The sequence below is a fragment of the Herpailurus yagouaroundi genome, unplaced genomic scaffold, assembly GCF_014898765.1.
Source record: "Herpailurus yagouaroundi ecotype Mexico unplaced genomic scaffold, PumYag 162559, whole genome shotgun sequence".
Lineage (NCBI taxonomy): Eukaryota > Metazoa > Chordata > Mammalia > Carnivora > Felidae > Herpailurus > Herpailurus yagouaroundi.
The window spans coordinates 20729-41074 of record NW_024423280.1 but is presented as its reverse complement, the minus strand read 5'-3'; the positions used below and the strand labels follow the sequence as shown (position 1 = coordinate 41074).

The window sequence follows — 20346 nt, the reverse complement described above, 5'->3', positions numbered from 1 at the left end:
CCTGACTGTAAGTTGCAATGCACTTACAGGCATGTACTCTGTAGGTTTGATTCTATCTCCACAACTTACTAGCTAGTGAAATGGAATAATGATAGTACCTACCTCCTAGGCTCTTCTTTTTTTTTTTTTTTTTTAAATATAATGTATTGTCAAGTTGGCTAACATACAGTGTATACAGAGTGCTCTTGGTTTTGGGTGTAGATGCCCGTGATTCATCGCGGCAATACCCGCTGCTCATCCCAACAAGTGCCCTCCTCAATGCCCAGCCCCTATCTTCCCCCCTGCCCCGCACCCCCCGTCCTAGGCTCTGTTTGAACTCAGTAAATGTTATCATTGGCTTTTCTCTCTCTCTCCTGAATACCGCTTTCAACCATGCATGTGAAGGTGGTATAGACCGGAGGTGTAAGCCTAAGATTCTGCATTTCTTTTTTTTTTTTAATTTTTTTTAACATTTTTATTTATTTTTGAGACAGAGAGAGACAGAGCATGAATGGGGGAGGGGCAGAGAGAGATGGAGACACAGAATCGGAAGCAGGCTCCAGGCTCTGAGCCATCAGCCCAGAGCCCGACGCGAGGCTCGAACTCACGGACCGTGAGATCGTGACCTGAGCTGAAGTCGGACGCTCAACCGACTGAGCCACCCAGGTGCCCCAAGATTCTGCATTTCTAACAACCTCTAGGATGTCACATTGCTGACTCACGGACCACACTTCGAGGCATGAAGGTAAGGATGTGTTAATGTCTTTCTACAATGTCCAGGAACAAAATGCCCTTACGTGTGTTCAGATACTACCTGTCATATGGATTCTCTTTTCTCTTGGGCAGTGTTATGCTTTCTGTCCATCCATAAACATAAACAACTACCTCTGTGTGTAAGACTCTGTGCTCAGTTCTGAGAAATCATGGTATCTGTTATAGGACAGGGCCGCTGCCCTTAAAGAGCTTATATTTAACACCTAAACATCAAAACGTAGGCAGCGATGAAAAGAACCTATCCTGGGCGCTAAGTGAGGGCTACAAACAACGAATGAGAGCAAGGTTCCAAGGTCTATTTTAAATTCTGTAAAGAACTAAAGTCCAAATACTTACTTTGAAACGTTGAGGATTAACACATGTTCCAGATGCAGGATTGCGTGAATACGTCTTAACAGTTAATGTGAGTCGTGTCTCTCTATATAAAAATGTGCTCCCATAGGATATGTGAGGTTGTGGTGTATTATTTGCATAGTTGCAAATCCTCCCCATTCCTTGTTGAATGGAAGAACCAGGGGTTGAGATATGGAAGTCATCTGGAACATAAATGCATAGGCTTGCGGCCACACCACACTATTGTATCCATTGTTTAAGGAACATGTTTGTCTCATTTGGCTGCATTTTGTGGGGCTTTCAGTTCCTGCTGTATTCCATTTGAAGATTATTACTTACTATGGAAACAGTGATGTCAAGTTGAATGTGGGTGGGGCTCAGGCCGTGAATAAACACAAAATAGTTCATCGCACAGGGTGCAAGTTATTCTTAGGTTTAGGAGTAGCCAGTTTGTGCATGCACCCCTCCCAAGCCCCGTGTTGGCATGCAGCAGGCTGGCAGGCCGTGGGGTGGCGCGCTTGGGAGAAAGTGTCCATTTTAAATGGCACAAGTGTCTTGGAGTAAATATGTCGCCTCTGCTGAAACAGGACACAGTCCACCTACAGGAGCAATGGGAAAGAAGAGAGGTGACTTAATGGGGCACATCGAGGTACGTGATCCAATGTGGGAAGCGTTTCTTGAGTAATGATTGCCCTAGGAAGCAAGAACTCTATTTTTGACATAAGGAAGTTGTATCGGGGGCGGGGGGGACACTTTGGAGTGGGAACTCCTGGAAAACGGGGCTCTCTGGGAGTACTTGGAGTTAAGCAGGACCGAGGTTGGCAGAAACTGCTGTGGAAAGCCATGGGGCCAGAGAGCCATCAGCCTAGCTCATGGAGACGAGAGGTGCGAATAAGACTGATGGAAAATATCAGCTGCTTTTATCAGGTGCTAGTTATGTTCCAGACATTATATCCTTTGGTTCTGTCCATAAACCATATGTATGAATATGGTGGTTTCCATCTCATAGATGTGGAAACTGAGAGAGAGAGAGGGTCACGGGTCAGAACAGAAGGATGGAATGAGATGAGTCCATTCTGACTCCAGAACGTACTTTTTTTTTTTTTTTTTTTTCAACGTTTATTTATTTTTGGGACAGAGAGAGACAGAGCATGAACGGGGGAGGGGCAGAGAGAGGGGGAGACACAGAACCGGAAACAGGCTCCAGGCTCCGAGCCATCAGCCCAGAGCCCGACGCGGGGCTTGAACTCACGGACCGCAAGATCGTGACCTGGCTGAAGTCGGACGCTTAACCGACTGCGCCACCCAGGCGCCCCCAGAACGTACTTTTTAAAAACACCATTCCAGATCCTTAAAGAAAAAGACCAAACCAGGGGCGCCTGGGTGGCTCAGTCAGTTGAGCATCCGACCTCGGCTCGGGTCATGATCTCACAGTTTGTGAGTTCGAGCCCCGCGTCGGGCTCTGTGCCGACAGCTCAGAGCCTGGAGCCTGCTTCAGATTCTGTGTCTCCCTCTCCCTCTGCCCCTCCCCTGCTCATGCTGACCCTTTCTGTCTTTCAATGATAAATAAATGTTAAAAAAAGGAAAAAGACCACACCACAACCTTAGAGTTTACTGTCTTCTGCTGGAAGTGTTTTGTTATCAGTGGATCCATGAAACACACACCACGGCCTGGTGACAGAGCACCTTCAGATCAGGGGTAGGGTAGGGTAGCTGGAGGGTGACCGGTTCCCTCTGCTGACTTTCCCTGGTGAAGGCAATGAAATCTTAGACCCGAAGCCTGGGCAGAAATACCATTACCTTCATTTACAAAGCTCCTACAGGGGCTCTGGGCACATGATAAGCACTGAGCTGGGCCTCACGGCCACACTAAGAGGCACAGACTATTCCACTCACCAGATACAGGGGGCAGAGGTATGACAATTTTCTCAGACATTCCCAAAGTTACTCGGCCAGTAAGGGGCCAAATCCTGTGACTCCAGGAGTCTGCCCTTGGCTGCTCTGCTCTACTGCGTGTGGTCCAGAGACCTGGTGACTGCAGGTGAGTGCAAGGGCCCCCTGAGGTCCTGGATTCCCTGCTGGCTCACCAGGACAGTGTAGCAGGCCCCTACGACTCACTGCCTTTGACAAGGCTGAGGGGAGGCTCTCAGCCAGATTTATAGCTATTTAGCACTCCCTTCTGCTGGTCATTGTCTCCCTCTCAGCACCCAGAACTTTCTTCTCCTAGCATGGTTTGCCCCTGCATTATTCACCTATGCCCATGTTCTACTAAGGACCACTGACTGTTTCCCATGTGCAAAACATGGGGCCTTTTGGTGGCGGGGAGGGGTCAGCGGGGCCACCTGATTTGAGGCCCCAGCTCGAGGGAGAAGTCTGGCGAGGATGAGGCTTCATCACAAGCGCCGATCTCCCTTGCAAAGTCCATCTTCTAAATCTTTCCGTAGGAATCATAAACTCGAAGAAGAAAACAAGAAGGGAAAAAAATTCTCAGCAGACAACATAAGTGAAAAGCCTCTGTGTAGAGGCTGTCACACCCCTGCCCAGGGCTGTGATGTGAGTCTGTGCAAACTGTCCCCAGTATAGCTGCAGGGGACACCATTCGCATCAAAGTCTACGTGAGTCAGACCATTGGTTCTTAAACGTGGTGGCACATTGGAGTCACCTGGGAGGCTTTAAACATTATTGGCATCTTGGTCCCTCCTCTAGTGTCTGATTTTTAGTTGGTCTGAGATGCAGCCTGGGCTTTGGAATTTTTCAAACTGTTCAGGTGGCTCTAATATGCAGCCACGTTTGAGAACCACTGACTTAGACTATGCTGTGAATGGCGTCCACCGGGGGGTGTGCGGTATACAATCGGCTAGCCCTTCAAATCGGCCCTGCCCACACACATATGCCATCTTCAATGACCTTAACTTGCTAGTAGGGGAGATCACAGACGAAATACATACTTTTCTGCCTTTTGAGTCCCAGTTTCCCTTGGGTTGTGATTGAGGCTGAGGAGAGCATAAGTACCGACCTCTGAGTCTTTGAAGGCTCTCTTATACTTCTTGCATCCTTCTGAGGGATGAGGGAGAGGCAGGGGTCTAATCCTGCTGAAAACAGGGAGTTTGTCAAGCCCAGTTTTGGAGGCTGCACAACTCTGGTGCTCTGCCCAGGGCAAGCATGCTGTTTTGATCGCCTGGCTGAGTGATTTAGGCCCTCGGAAGAATCTGGCTTATTTCCCCCGGTGCCTAGGTTATAAATCAGCCACCGTTAGCAGCTGCATTTTATTCTCTGGGGCCACAAGGAAACTGTAGTCATTTTTACTGAATTAGCAACTTAATTGCACTAAATATAGCTCTAATGCCCCAAAGAAGTTATGGCAGCTCCCAAAGGTGTCTGGCTTCCTACACTCTCCCCTCTCCCTCCCCACCACAAACTCAGGGAGCAAGTTAAACTCCGAAGAACTCAAGTCCTTAAATCCTAGCTTCTGGAATGAACGCACTTTGTTTTGATTATGTCAATACCATTAAATCCTGCCATGTGAATTTAATGTCCCTGTTTCCATAACAACTAATGTCCTTCAAATGTGAGGATGGGTTACACTGAAAATCCCACAAAAACTGAAAGAAATGAGACAAATATGTGACACAGCAAGTCCTTGGTGTTGTGGTTCAAAGCTTCCCTGTTGTACAACTTAGATGCTCTGTAACTCATTGATGCTTCCCTGCTGATGAGTGCATCTGTCGTTCTGAAATTATAAGTCAAGCTTCTTTGGCCGAAACTTGCTTCTGGCATGTGTATTTATACTTGGCATTTCAAAGTTAATATTTTGGGTTCAGCAGAGGGATTCAAAACAAACATTTTCTGAAACGTTCCAAATTCTTAAGCAGATAGTTGAGTCTAAACCGAAGCGAGTGAGCGAGAGAGAGAGAGAACCAAGTATGGAAGAGGCTGCAGTTGCTTGCCCAGTATCCATTCTACAAGTTTCCCCCTTGTAATAGAACAACAGTAACAGTGAACAGCTGTGTTTCCCAGGATTCCTTTACAGCTTGGCGAAGCCACAGGACCACATTCTGGTCAATGAGGTGAAGGCTTTAAGAGAATCGAATCAGGTGTGAGGTATGCCCTTTTTTCTTTTCTTCAATTTTTTTTTTTATGTTGTGTTTTATATTTGAGAGAGAGAGACAGAGCGCAAGCAGGGGAGGGGCAGAGAGAGAGGGAGAGACAGAATCTGAAACAGGCTCCAGGCTCTGAGTCGTCAGCACAGAGCCCGACGTGGGGCTCAGACTCACTAGCAGTGAGATCATGACCTGAGCTGAAGTCAGACACGCAACTGACTCAGCCCCCCAGGTGCCGCCCCCCCCCCTTTCTCGTCTTTGTCTACTTCCTTCCACCTTCTAGGATGTAGACATAATGCCATGCTTCAGCAGCCATCTTGGACTATGGGATGACTGAAGAGGAAAGCTGGCTGGTGACTAAAGATGACAGAAAGATAGGAGTCTGGGACACTGATGATAGGGATCTGCCCTATACTACCTACCTTTGGGCTTTTCACATGGAGGAGAGAAATAAACTTACCTTGTTTAAAGTAATGTCATTTGGAGGATTTAGTTATATGAAAACACACCTAATTCTAAAGTGATAGATTATGGCAGGGAAAAACTAATAGAAAAGTCATTTCTCCAGCTATGTTAGCACATTTTGGTCTGTTTGTCCACCTCCTAGAATGAACAGCATTGTCTGAGAACACGTGCCTAAACGTGTTCTCTCACGCTCAGCGAGGTTAAGCAACTTGCCTAAAGTCACCTAGCTAGTAAGTGGCAGAGCTAGAGTTCTAGTTCAACCTAGGCTTTTACTCCTCCCTGCTTTCCCCATCAGGGTAGCATGACTTACTAATTACAAGTCTGCGGACTTTGTTGTTTTTAATCAATAGTATCATCGTGTTTAATACTCAGCAGGGTGTGCAATGGTCAGGTCTGGGCTGAATCCACCCCAAATCCAAGGAGCCTGGAAGAATTTTGGTAACCATGAAGATGCTGTCTCCTCTGGAATCTTCCAGCCTTCATGAGTAAGGCTTGTGTATATCTCTTCTTTACCCAGTCCCCATCTATAATGCTCCCAGTAAATGGTAATAGACTTTGTACAACTGGAGGGAAGAGACTGCTTTGAGGTTCCACAAAAAGTTACCTTTGCTTAGAAGAGTTTAGTAACAGGTGGTTCCTTGGCCACCTTTGTTGGCCTTCTACAACGGTATTTCAAATCAAGCCACTTACTATATCGACCTTGTAGCATGAGGGAGCACTCAATAACGGACATGGCTAATCTTGGAAATGAGATTTGTCAACCCACCAAAATTAAGGACAGGGGAGAAGGAAGCCTCTTTGTTTATTTGGGCCATTCTGGTTCAATGAGTGTGGGTGACAATGAAATTTACTCATGAGAATTTTAAGTCCTGCCCCAGAAACACCAATTAAGTGACAAGCTGTCTGCTTCTCTCTTCATACTGAGAATAGTCTTAACTTATCTTAACATGGGACCCAGTACCAGTTCCTGGAGGGTGGTGGCTCCGTCCCTGGACCACAAGAGCTCTGAAGGCATGTACACCCAGTGCCTGGCTCACTGCATGCCAATACGATGAGCCTCCAAATGTTTGTTGCTTAAAGGGTTGAATGAATTTCTGAGAGCCTACAATGCTAACCATGACTAATGTTACCTTAATACAATGGTTGTCATGCGGATGTAACCCAATCTTAAAAATACATGAGAAATAGTTATAGAATCCATGTAAAGCTGGGTCCTTTGTGGCTAATCTTAGCACATTGTCACACTTAAAGGAACCAATTAGGTTTCCCTACATGTAACCGTAAAGTCAAAATAATAGTGGCTTAAACAAGATTTAAAACTTTATTTCTCTTTCATTTTAAAGAAATCTAGAGTAGACAATCAGGCAGCATCGTAACAGTCACTAAAGACCAACTTTTTTTTCTATCTTTCTCCTCTTTTTTTGTTTTTTGTTTTTTTTTTTTTTAACATTTATTTATTATCAAGAGACAGAGAGAGACAGCATGAGTAGGAGAGGGGCAGTGGGAGGGGGAGACACAGAACCCAAAGCAGGCTCCAGGCTCTGAGCTGTCAGCACGGAGCCCAACGCAGGGCTCGAACTCACAAACCGTGAGATCGTTGGCCTGAGCCGAAGTCGGACGCTCAACCGACTGAGCCACCCAGGCGCCCCTCTCCTCCATCTTTATAATAAGTAGCTTCTTTTCTCAGGGTCACCTCATGGTCCAAGCTGGCTGCTAGATCTTCTGTGATCACATGTAAGTTGTAGTCTTTCAGAATGAGTAAAAAGCAGGAAGTCAGAAAAGGAATTCCCCTAGCTGTGTATTTTCCACATAGTCTTTCTGGAAGTCCTATCCCAAAACTTCTGCTTACATCCAGTTAGCCAGAACTTAACCATATGCTCATACTTAGCTGCAAAGGAGGCTGGGAAATGTAGTGTTTTAGGAAGACACGTGAACAGTCCTTCTTTTCTACCCCTGTAGTGTAGGCCAGCTGTTCTCAACACTTAGGCTCTTGAAAACCTTTTATACCCTTAAAATATACGGAGGAACCCAAAGAATTTTTGATTATGTGATATATATTAGTATTTACCATATTAGAAATTAAAATAAGAAAATTAAATATTGTTTATTCATTATAAAATTAGTATATTTTATATCAAATATATTAATATATTAGTATATTGTATATCAAATCATCACATTGTACACTTTAAAATCTTATCATTTTACTTGTGAATTATACCTCAATAAAGCTAGAAAAAATTTAAAAGCGCTCCAGGGTCTTCAAAAAACTTAAAACATAAAGATAAAAATTACAGGGGCACCTGCCTGGCTCAGTTAGAAGGGCGTGTGACTCAATCTTGGGACCATGAGTTCAAGCCCCACGTGGGGTGTAGAGATTACTTAAATAAATAAATAAACACATAAATAAACTTTTTAAAAAATTAAAAATAAATTAAAAATTAGTTTAATTTTTACTTTAATTAATTTTAAAATTAAAATAAATAAAAATTATAATTATATACCCTTTATGTGTTAAATAACATATTTTTTCCAAAGTGGAAAAGAAAGGTGAGAAGAATGGTATTTCTTTTCAATTTTGCGAATTTTTATAAAAGTATCCAACTGAACAGAAGACAGCCAGATTCTTGTATCTATTTCTGCATTGAATCTGTTGCAATGTGCTGTTTGGGTTGAATTATATGAAGAGAATCTGGTTTCACACAGATGTGTAAGTTGGAAATATAGAAATATTTCTAAAGCTTTTCAGATAATTGTAGATGTTATTCTTTGACACGACACCAAAACTCACATGGCCGTTTCTTTTTTTTTTTTAATTTTTTTTTCAACATTTATTTATTTTTGGGACAGAGAGAGACAGAGCATGAACGGGGGAGGGGCACAGAGAGAGGGAGACACAGAATCAGAAACAGGGTCCAGGCTCTGAGCCATCAGCCCAGAGCCCGACGCGGGGCTCGAACTCACGGAGCACGAGATCGTGACCTGGCTGAAGTCGGACGCTTAACCGACTGCGCCACCCAGGTGCCCCTCACATGGCCGTTTCTTAAAGGCTAATTGCAATATGGAATCTGAAATCATATCCATGATTATTTTGCAGTCTATCCATGAAAAGCCATTGGTCTATCTAGTGTGTTGAATGTATTTTTTACAGGCACATGATTTTGTAATATCATGTAGTGCTCATGTGGAAAATATTCATTCACTGAGTTATGCCGACCTTTCAAATGTTAACATTTCATTATATAATAGAGTTTAAAATCACATTTTTAAATATTCTTTTATGTTTATTTTTTGAGAGAGAGAGAGAGGTAGGTCAGGGAGGGGCAGAGAGAGAGAGAGAGAGAGAGAGAGAGAGAGAGGGAGAGAGAGAATCCTAAGCAGACTCCACCCTGTCAGTGCAGAGCCCGACGTGGGGCTTGAACTCAGGAACTGTGAGATCATGACCTGAGCGGAAACCAAGAGTTGGACGCTTAACAGACTGAGCCACCCAGGTGCCCTTAAAATGACATTTTTAAATACCACTTTGATCTCAAAAATAAAGTACAGTTTTAGGGAAGTTGTCGAACTCGTGATGACAAATAAAATTTTCAGAAATTCTAATTTTCGCTTGAAAGGTTCAATATTATCATTAGCACTAAATGCTGTCAGTTATTTCCCTTGAAGTGACAAACTGACTTTGTCCAGTTTTGAAAGAATATCCGCCAGGTACACAAGTCTAAGTAGCCATGGTGCCTCCTGCCACGGGCCTTTGAGAACCACAGAGTAAGCTGGGAGGTCAGCCAGGGTGTCACTTAAGCACAGGGACCAGAAAGGTGACCCCTGAAGGTGAGCCCCCAGTGACCTCTGAGGGGCCAAATGAGGCAGAGACACGCTCTAGTCTAAACCTGTTCTCTTTGGAGCTTTATAGACAGAGATTTTTGTTTTCCCTTTGCAGTTTCTTGGCCTTCTGAAAAATTCCAAGCATGTTTTCGTGGCTCCTGTTCAGACTGTCGAGGGATCAGGGAGTCCTTCCTGGCTGACGGGGCGATCAGACCAGCCCCAGAGGCCCAGAAGGAAAAGCCTCAGCTGGAATGCAGGAAGGACCAGGAGGGAAAGGGCCTGTGGCTGCTGCAGGCGCTGATGTCCTTGCACGGACCCATCCGGAGTGGGAAAGAGTAGGAAGGGGGGCACAGTTAATCCTACAGCTCCTTCTGATGAGGAAATTGGGTAGCTAGAGTTACTCTCAGTTTCATCCCCAAAGGTCCCAAGGTACGTGAATTGCTGCTGTGGTGAGCAGTTTTTCAAGGTGTGGAGGCAGAGGCTGGGTTGAGAAAACTATCAAAGAAAGAACCTGTGGAATCTGACTCATGACTCTCTGTGTGCCGTTGTTCCATTGACATTGGTCACTGTTTACCTAACATTGAACATTAGCCAGCAGAGGACTTTAGCAACAACATATATGTGTGAAAAATCTTTCCCACACAGGGTGAGTGACAGACAATGGAACACTCTGTTCTCTCTCCCGAGACCTTATGTGTGTATGTCCATGTAAAAGTGTTATTCATATCACAGTATAAACATACCACATTTGCATCTATGTGCCTTGTGTGTATATCTGTTGCATATATAAGCAGCGGTGGCAATGAAAATTATTTACTCTAGGACTCAAGAAGATGCTGTTAACAGTAAAAGTACATGGGGAAAGATCATTTCCTTCTCTTCTTCCTTTTTTTTTTTTTTCAATGTTTATTTATTTTTGGGACAGAGAGAGACAGAGCATGAACGGGGGAGGGGCAGAGAGAGAGGGAGACACAGAATCGGAAACAGGCTCCAGGCTCTGAGCCATCAGCCCAGAGCCCGACGCGGGGCTCGAACTCACGGACCGCGAGATCGTGACCTGGCTGAAGTCGGACGCTTAACTGACTGCGCCACCCAGGCGCCCCTCTTCTTCCTCTTTCTAAAAATGATTTTGTGAACAGATAGTAAATGAGCATGGTAAAAAAAAAAATCCATTAGGGGCACCTGAGTGGCTTTGTCGGTTGAGCGTCCAACTTTGGCTCAGGTCATGATCTCGCGGCTCGTGGGTTCTGTGCTGACAGCTCAGAGCCTGGAATCTGCTTCAGATTCTGTGTCTCCCTCTCTCTCTCTCTCTGCCCCTCCCCTGCTCATGCTCTCTCTCTCTCTCTCTCTCTCTCTCTCAAAATAAATAAACATTTTTTAAAAATCCATTGATTAGCATGGACTAAAGTGAAAAATGACCTTCCCATCCTCTGCTCCAGAAACGATTATTACCAGTCCTTATGTATTCATTAAGACATATTAAATCTATTTTAAAAACTGTAGGGGCGCCTGGGTGGCTCAGTCGGTTAAGCGGCCGACTTCACCTCAGGTCATGATCTCACGGTCCGTGAGTTCGAGCCCCACGTCGGGCTCTGTGCTGACGGCTCAGAGCCTGGAGCCCGTTTCAGATTCTGTGTCTCCCTCTTTCTCTGACCCTCCCCCGTTCATGCTCTGTCTCTCTCTGTCCCAAAAATAAATAAATTAAAAAAAAATTTTTTTAAAAACTGTACACATACACACATTCCATCTTTTAAAATTTTATTTTTTGAAACTAATAAATTGGAAGATTCAAAGTGGAAAATCTCTGACTTCTTACACAAGCTTCACTTTCAGCCCGTTGTGTGTAGACATATTTGTGTGTATGATTTACACACGTGTAGATTTTGTGCTGGAGGACAAATTCTTTGTTCCCGAAGAAAACTTCTGGAACCCAGAAAACTGATTTCCTTCCCAGTTCATCTGGTTATTAATCTTCTTAAAAGCTCAAGGCAAATAAAATTCCCCTATCTGAGACCTTTGTGGTATCCCAAAGGCAGGTGAGAATCATTCCCATGGAGTTGTCTTCACTTTCTGATTTGTCATCAGTTCTTAAGAGCAATCCAGTAACGGTTTATTTAGTACGGCTCGCTGTTGATTTTATAACCAACTGCTGACTGCCTGGGACATAAAACTCTTGATGATTTACTAGTAGTAAATGGGCAAGAAATCCATAAATCACATTCTATAAGAGGGTATAGGTGAACACACACACACACACACACACACACACACTTATCCACCTTCAAAGGAAGAGTTGTAGGCATGTCCAGAAAATATATTCATTTTTAACTTGAGGAGAATTGGGAACTCACTGGTGAGAGGTCCACAATCAATGACCTCTGCGAGTTAAATTGTACCAGGTAATATTTTAATGTTCAGCAAGAGGTTTTGCCAATTATTTCTTAAAGAGAGACTCTGGTTTCTACTTCTGAGATGTTCCAAGGAGTTTTTATGATTTCTGAAGGGAAGAACTTTTTTTTCCTAAAAGATTTGGCCTAACAAGTCAAAACTGCTAAAGGTTGCCAGAATTTTCAGATACTCTTGAAAATATTCAGCAACTCATAATTATCAACTAAACATTCACTTAAAGATCGCTTTGTGTTTTCGTGTATGTATTTTTTCTAGGCCTATGTTTAGAAAAAATCTCTAATAATGTGCAAAAATTGGAAGAAATAAGTTTCTTCTTCCAGGGAAGTCTTAGAGTTTCAGGGAAGTGACAAAGGAGGAGATATAAAGTGAAAAATCTTGAAAAACATTTTTGGTTGGAAAGTGAGATTTAATAAATATGAATCTGCTACTATGAACAATTTTCTGGTTGTCTGCCTTCCAAAATACAGTATAAGGTAACTAGAAACTTAGGATGCATTTAGCAAAAAGCTAATCTCATTTGGTTTTTGAATGAAGCAAAATGAAGAGGTAAAAATAAAATAGAGAAGATTGGGAATAAGTTGAACAGTGATTTAGATATTTGATGACCTTAAGGAAGTGTACATTTTTTAGGTGTAATCATGGCATGACTCTTTTTTTTGAGTCTTTACCTTTTAAAGATACACAATGAAATATTTTTAAGATGATGTGATTTACTTTTTAAAAATCCAGTTGGGGGTGCCTGGGTCGCTCAGTCAGTTAAGCATCGGACTCTTGATTTTGGATCAGGTCATGGTCCCAGGATCATGGGATCAAGCCCTGCACTGAACATGGAGCCTATTTAAGATTTTCTCTCTCTTTCTCTCCCTCTCCCTCTACCCCTCCACACCTCACACTCTTCCTCTGTCAGTCAATCAATCAATTAATAAAATATCCAGTTGGGTTATACAACTGCCAAATCATTATATTGTACACCTGAAACTAACATAATGTTAGATGTCAGTTATACCTCAATTAAAAAAAATCTTTACAAAATAAAATAAAAAGATGAAAAACCCTGAAAAAAAATAATAAAAATCCAGGTGGGGGATTGTGGGTGGGGGTGTCAATGAAACAACCTCGGCCATGAGTTTTGAGGTTGGGTAATGGATGACCCCGCAGGGTTTCATGTACTATTCTCTCTACCCTTGTAGTTGTTTGAAATTTTTCACAATGTAGAAAACAGCAGAACAGCTAAGTTGAAGTGGTCATGTATTAGCCATTTGGAAAGCTCTTCATTTATTTATTTCATATTTATTACTCAACAGGAGCCGGGTGTTGGTTGTGCAGAGGGCTCTGCATGAGGCCTTTGGTGAATGCCAAGTGGTGTGAGTTGCATTCTGCAGACAGCACCCTGGTTATCTCGACGGGCAGGGACACTACTGAGAACTAGGTGGGAAGCTTTCTTTGTTGATAAAAGGAGTCTACCTGACAACGGTTACTACGAGGAGCTTCTTTTTGGGGGAGAAACATCAGCCGCCTGGGGTGCAGGGTTTCAGCCAGCCCTGCTCCAGGGATCCAACAGTAAACAAGGCCCATGAGGCGCTCCAGAGGTCAGAAGCTGAAAACAGACACCCACAGCCAGCTCTTCCCAAACAAGAGTCTTTATTTTTATGATGTACCCCGCCCTCTGTCAAAAAAAAAAAAAAAAAAAAAAAAAAAAAAAGTGCGGAGAGCATTATTTAAATGGCTGGTTTTGTAGCAAAGAGCTTGAAACTCAGATCGGTGCCCGGCACAGTGGAGCCAAAAGGAAAGGATTGATTGATCGCAGGCTCTGGGAAGCCCTCCACCTCTGCAGGACCCCTCCCTCTGGAGTTCTGTAGAAGGGAGGAAACACACACCCAGATTGCACAAGAGATCCAGTCCTTGGTTGGCCCAAATGGATCAAGAAGAAGTCCCAGGAGCTCTGTGAAAGCTTCTTCCCCTTGGTGGCTGGGCCTCACTTCACAGGCCTAGATAATCCCTCTCCTGCCCTGTCAAGATCCTGAGGTGTTATCAGTCTCTCCAGCCAAAAGGCCCAGCCCAAATCGGCTCCCAGGAGAAGTTTCCACACAACATTACATTCTTCAGAAACCTGTCTCCTTTGATTAACAAGACCTTTTAGCTTTCTTTTGAATTCTATATAGATGGCCAGAACGCACCCACACACACTGTCCCGCTAACGGCTGAGGGTGGAGAAGTGTCTCCTGGTGTTGGGGTAACCTAGATCTGAGCTTTGCCAGCAAAGTCAATGTTACACCCTATGTGACACTGGGTTTACCCTAACCAGTAAGTGTTCAGAATCATTATCACAGCTCCCTCCTCATTAAGGGCATTCAATGGCTTTCCAGTTGCTCTGCCGACACAGACTAAAATGGCTGACAAGGCTGACAAGGCCCTAAAGGTTCTGGCCTGGGCACTGAAACTTTGAGCACGTTCCCAAAGCCAGGGCCACTTTGCACACTGATAATCTCAGGGTGGATAGTATAGCAGGGGCCGGACAGACTCTGATTCACTAGCCCCACATCACAGTCCTCCATTCATCCCTCATAAGATACTGACAGAAAGAATGATAAAAGGCAAATATCCGGATGACAAACTAAAAACTCTTCCAGTCAAAGAGACCGAGCACAGACTCAGTGTTGGAATCCAAAAGCCATTCAGTGGGCTTTCTATCATGCTGGCACCTGCAACCCCTGAGTGAAGACAGAGACCATGGTGTCTTGAAGCAAGAGAGCAGGTGGATGTAATTCTCGGGTAGCAGAAGGCCCCTCTATTTGGTGCCCTGCAGTGGCAGAGGAATACTGTTTACACAGCCTGTAAGGTGCCCCCTTAATACTGCCTCCCGCTTAGGGGGGATTGCCAGGCATCTCCCTCCTTCTCTTTGACTGGGTATCAGCTACTGTTCCCTCAGCTACCAGGACAGTCCTCAGAGGTCAAGAGACATCAGTCACAAAGCTTTCCTGTGTGAACAGTGCTCCCTGGGGTTCTGCAAGGCAGGGGCCTTGACTTCACTTCCTCAAGCAAGCCCTCCTGATCCTCCTGACCGGTCCAGAGCTATGAGACCCCTCCTGGATGTCAGAGAGTAGTTGATCAGATCTGTCTCCCCTCCTAGACTAGAAGCTCTGCTCTTCTGTTGGTGGGCTTCCTCGCTGTTCTATCCCCACTTGGCCCATGTCCTACCAGGGAGTAGAAGTTGAATGAACAATTTCTCATTCTCCCACCCCCTGACTGTTCCAGGCCTGCCACCCACCTCGAGCTCCTGACACTCTGATGCACAGTCTTCGGAGGCATCGATGACCTCTGTGTTGGCACTTTTTCTCTTTCTTGGAACAGGGATGGTGCTGAGTAATTTTGTTGCCTGGAGCTAAAAACTCCCCAAGGCCACTTCCCTACGTGTGGGACTCGTGGCATCACTGAGATAAATCGGCTTTCCTGCCTGGCCTGCTTCTACACATGGACACCCTTTCCAAACATCTTTTTGTGATTTGACCTCCCCTTGATGCTCATTATAACTGAAATCCAGGAATATAGAGTTGTGGGATGGGGGAGGATGAGCAGAGCAAGGGGTGAGGGAAGCAGGCACGCAGGGCTCCAAGTGTCATTGCCAGTAGGCATGCCACAGGTGATGCTCAGCTGTGTCCCTGTCCCCAGACTTCCTCCCCAGAACCAGTGGCTCTCAGTTAGGAATCCAATATTTCATGACTATTGTTTCTGTAAACAGAATCACATTTTTCCATTATTTTCTGTCATCACACATCAAAACAAATTCTCATATAAAAAGGTTTTGTTCTGGGGCACCTGGGTGGCGCAGTCGGTTAAGCGTCTGACTTCAGCCAGGTCACGATCTCGCGGTCCGTGAGTTCGAGCCCCGCGTCGGGCTCTGGGCTGATGGCTCAGAGCCTGGAGCCTGTTTCCGATTCTGTGTCTCCCTCTCTCTCTGCCCCTCCCCCGTTCATGCTCTGTCTCTCTCTGTCCCAAAAATAAATAAACGTTGAAAAAAAAAAATTAAAAAAAAAAAAAAGGTTTTGTTCCTAAGATATAATACAGATCACAATAATAATAAGCCAAGCATATTTTAATCATGTCCTTGGAAAATGAGATGTTTTTGATAAAAATTAGTAAAAATCATGAACATGGTACCAAAACGTTAAGGAATTGCTGAATCCTGTCTTCCTCTGGGATGAGCCTCCCTTATCTCGAGTGACAGGAAAATATTTTCTTTTAAAACTCAATGGTCGTAACTGTCTCTTCTAAAGTCTTCGATCCGTGGTGGTGGTTTATTACCCAGTTCAGATTCAGGGAGATTAAGGCCACCAACTTCTTTTATATAGAAGATGAGCTTCTGTTGACCATAAAGATTGTTTCCACGATCCATGATTTTCCGGGTATGGACACGAGGCTCTATTTTGTCTAATTGAGCAGAACTCATCAACAGGTGCTTATAGAAGCACCCATGTTCTGTTGGTCCCTGGGCCCAGGTGGCTTGCGTCCAGCAGAGATCCTAGCCTGGGTGGACACATCAAGCTTTATCCTTGCTAGTAGTCCTTGTGACCCAGTGATAACTTAAGGATTTATTGACATCATTATCCTATTATTATTTATTTTGTATGGTTATTATTTTATTTTGTAGCCAGCTACCTAATACTTTTTGAACAGGAGACGTTATTTTACTTTATTCAGCTGTTAAAATGTTTTGCAGCCGTTAAGATACTCAGAGCCCTCATGGGACGCTGGATGGCAACCGAGTTGTTTGGGGATCTGCAAACCCCCTTTGAGGGGCTGAGAACCGGCACTGGGAAATCTCCAGGTGAGCCTATTTTCTCTTGCCCACCTGCTACCCACCCCCCACTCTCACTTCCATGGAATCTTCCAGAGTCCCAGCAGCCGTGATGTTTCCCTTGACTGCCGGAGCTAAAATTGAGACCCCAGTGCCTTCCTGGCAAGGGGTGGGTTGTGGACAAAGAAATAAAATTTCTGCCCATGAACCGTATGCGGGAATGTCCAGCTGTACCAGAAGGAAATATCCCCCCACCCCGGGCCTGATTTTTACCAATCTGAGACGTGTTGGTTCCCATTTCCCCTCCCACCGCACCCCCTTGAACGGTCTCCATCAGGCTGCCTAGGCTGTCCTACTGTCCAGACTCTGAAAGTCACGGCATCCGACACCTCATTCATCAGCAACAATGACTTAAATGCTGTTCCCTCATCATCATGGTCTAGCGAGGAAGGGAGTATATTTCCTCATAGGGAGGAGGAGAGAAGCAGGTGGAGTTCTCTTCTCCCAGCTGTGTCTCTTCCAGCTGGTCAGCATCAGGGCCGGACCTGGCAGTGGGAGCAGAAAACACAGACCCGTTACAGCCCACGACGCGTGTCTCAGAGCTGACGCCGCCACCCTGGGGAGAGGCCACACAGACCTTCGCATTCTCCTGACACCTTCCTTCTAGACCGGACAAAGTCACGGGCTGTGACTGTGACACCTGCAAGGGGACCGTCCCCCTCCACACCACGTACCTGTCATTTCCACCAGCCACAGTCGAAGAGTAGTCTTGCTCTCCAATAAACGTGGCGTTGTCTGGAGGGTAGATGGTGTAGTACTGAGGAGGGCTTGGCGTGGCCGTCACCACCCCTCCAGGTGGTATGAGACCACAGGGGTTCACCACTGGCTGCAGGTAGGCGGCGTTGATCCCAAGGGGCTCTTGAGAGCCATAGGGAGGAGGGATATATTGCACCACAGTGGCCCCATGGAAGGTGATGGGCTGGTTGATACCAGTGAAAACAAATGATTGTCCTCCCGCCGTCTGCTCCAAATCCAGAGCCCTTTCCTCACTTTCTTTGCACACCTGGCAGGAGAGCATTTTGAACTTGCACACAGCAATCAGGATGAATGTCACTCCGACCGATAGCAGGATGGGCCCAAGGAGCTGGGTCCATTCAAAGTGAGAGACACCTTGGTATTTGATCCAGCCCATGATGGTGAACGTGATCCCCACTAGTCCCAGGAAGATGCCTGAGAAGAGCAAGGTGGCCCCTGCCTTGTCATCATCGGACACCTGGATGTCAGCGGTACTGGGTGTGTAAGGAGTGACCGAAAACACGTTGAGAGGGAAGTCGTCCAAGTGGCTGCCGCCTTGCTCCATCGTCCGCATGCAATCACCCCGCTTCCCAGAGGGGAAAGGGATTATGAGAGCTCCTCAGAGCACAGCAAAGCAATCACAGGCTCCGATTAGTTAGGGAAGAACTTTGGGCCTCTGTGGTTAACAGAGTATAACAGGCAGAGGCCTGAACTTTGTTTAGACGAGTAAAGGTCTGAGAAATGAAGCTTGAAGTTTTCTTATACATTGTCCACGATTGGCGGGCCTCTGTTTTACAATTCAATGACAAGCCCTTTCTCATTCACATTCATTCATTCATTCATGAATTCAAAAAGTGTTTGAGCCTGTCCTTTTGTGCCACGGGGTGCTTTTCTAGATGCTAAAGGAACCGCTCCCGGGCCCTGTTTGCATCCTGCCAAAACCAGGATTCTAGAAATGGCAGAGGGACCTCCGGGGCCTCTGGCAGAGCAGGGGCCCTTGATGTACTCATCGCATGCTCAGACACCTAACCCACTTTTCCTGCTGGATCAACTCACTGGAAGGGAACAGACACACATTTCTTGACTGTGTCGTCCTTCCCACGTCAGGGGGCTCGACCTGTGATGACCCTTAACCACCCACAGCCCTCACCGAGCTCTTAGGCGCTGCTGTCTTCTGGTCAGCCCATATGCCTTTTGCTTTCAGCCTTGGGGAACAGTTCCAACCAGGGGTGAGGAAGGACCCCCTAGGAAACCTTCCTATGCACCACATCAGTGGCAAAAGTTGAATGAGCGTCAGGTATGACCTGGCATCTAGGGGACACCTGCTGCAGACCCTCCCTCTGTGGTGGCAGCACGGCCCCTGGTCTCCAAGGTGAAGTCAACACCGGCTCTTTTTTTAAAGGGAACATTTTTTTAATTAATTTTTTTTGAGGGGAGGGGTGGAAGGAGAGAGAGAATCTCAAGCAGGCTCCATGTTCGGTGGCTTTTTAAGCCTGCTGTGTTTGCAACCAAACTCAAGCTAATTCAGAGAAGAAAGCTTGACCTTTAATGACATTATTGGTCATTCATGATTGCAGAACTCGAAAGCGGCCCCATAAATTTGTTCCTCCACAGAATAGTAACTGTAATCCCCTTCCTTTCCTGGACAGGCCTTACCCAAACAGATGTGTCTCTTCAGTGGTTAAATATTATATTAGCTCCCTTTCCCATTAATAAGCAGAGGTCTGGGAAAAGAGTTGCCCTCTTGCCCTAGACAAGGCTTCCAAACTTTCCTAATGATACAAATCACCAGGGCCACTTTCTTTAAGGGCAAAATCTAAGTTCCTAACTCAGACCAACAGAATCAAAACTCCCAAGGAAGTGTGAATGCCCCGAGTGGCTTTTATCATCGGAATCTTTGTTAACCTACTCCAAGTTAATCCCAAGTGCTGCTGGAAGACCAGTGGACTTTGTTGCCCACCAAAAACGCCTCCCCTCTGCTACAGGACAAGGCCTGTAATCTCTAACTTCATTTCCAGCTGGGAAAGCAAGCAGGTGACCCCCCTCGGATATTGTCCCAGATGTGTCCTTAAGCAGCCAGATGGGCTGGTGGTGCATTTGAAGCGCTCTGCCGCTTTTCCCACTGAGCTAGATCAAAGACCCAGAGAAGCCAGCTTTTCTCTCTAATCATAAAAATTCTGATCAGCTAGCCTGACATTCTTTTCATGCTCTTAATCCCTGAGTTAACAGTTGAAACAGTCCTTGGCATTTAGAAAAAGCTAGGCTTTCAAAATTCTTCTTCTAAACCACTCAGTTTATATTTTTCATTTGTCTGTAGCTATGTCCACTTGCAGCTAAGAGAGTAACTGGGAACACTGAAGGAGCAGGGCGGAGGGATCGCCTTTATGAAAATATCCCATGAGAGCAAAACTGGAATGACTTTCACAGCAGAAAGTCCAGGAAGTTCTCTTGTTACACTTTCAAGGTCACCTTGATTTAGTTTCTCCCTCCAAAAGCACAAACTCTGTGTATATGGTAAATAACAATTAAAAAACAAAACAAAACAAACCCCTAACAAACTGAATTCAACAGCATATTAAAATGATTATGTGCTATGACAACCAAGTGGGATTTATTCTTGGAATGCAAGGATAGTTCAACATTCAAAAGCCAATCAATGTAATACATGAACAGAATGAAGGGGGAGGCGGGGAACCCAGTGCTTATATCCGAAAAAAAGTGTTAGGGTTCATTGAACATATTATGGACCAGGCATGATTCTGGATATTTAATATGCATGGTATCATTTCACCCTTTTAACAACCAGGTTATAGTCAATCAAGAAAATGATGCTGAGCTCCAGGGCCTGGGGTCACTTGCATATTTGACCACTGCAGC

At 45.1% G+C, this 20346-nt stretch overlaps 1 protein-coding gene and 1 long non-coding RNA gene across 2 annotated transcripts; one reads left to right on the top strand and one right to left on the bottom strand.

Moving 5' to 3' along the window:
• Positions 1–580: 580 nt before the first annotated feature.
• On the top strand, positions 581–16321 carry LOC121026843 (uncharacterized). Its single transcript, XR_005788462.1, has 5 exons — positions 581–724; positions 5104–5187; positions 6027–6136; positions 13184–15678; positions 15920–16321. It is a non-coding gene; the product is annotated as an uncharacterized LOC121026843 (long non-coding RNA).
• LOC121026842 (transmembrane protein 174-like) lies at positions 15955–18143 on the bottom strand. Its single transcript, XM_040469657.1, has 2 exons — positions 17409–18143; positions 15955–17219 (listed from the first exon to the last, which is right to left on the bottom strand). Exons 1-2 carry the CDS (start codon positions 18041–18043, stop codon positions 17114–17116), a joined length of 741 nt encoding a protein of 246 aa, XP_040325591.1. The 5' UTR covers positions 18044–18143; the 3' UTR covers positions 15955–17113.
• Positions 18144–20346: the final 2203 nt, after the last annotated feature.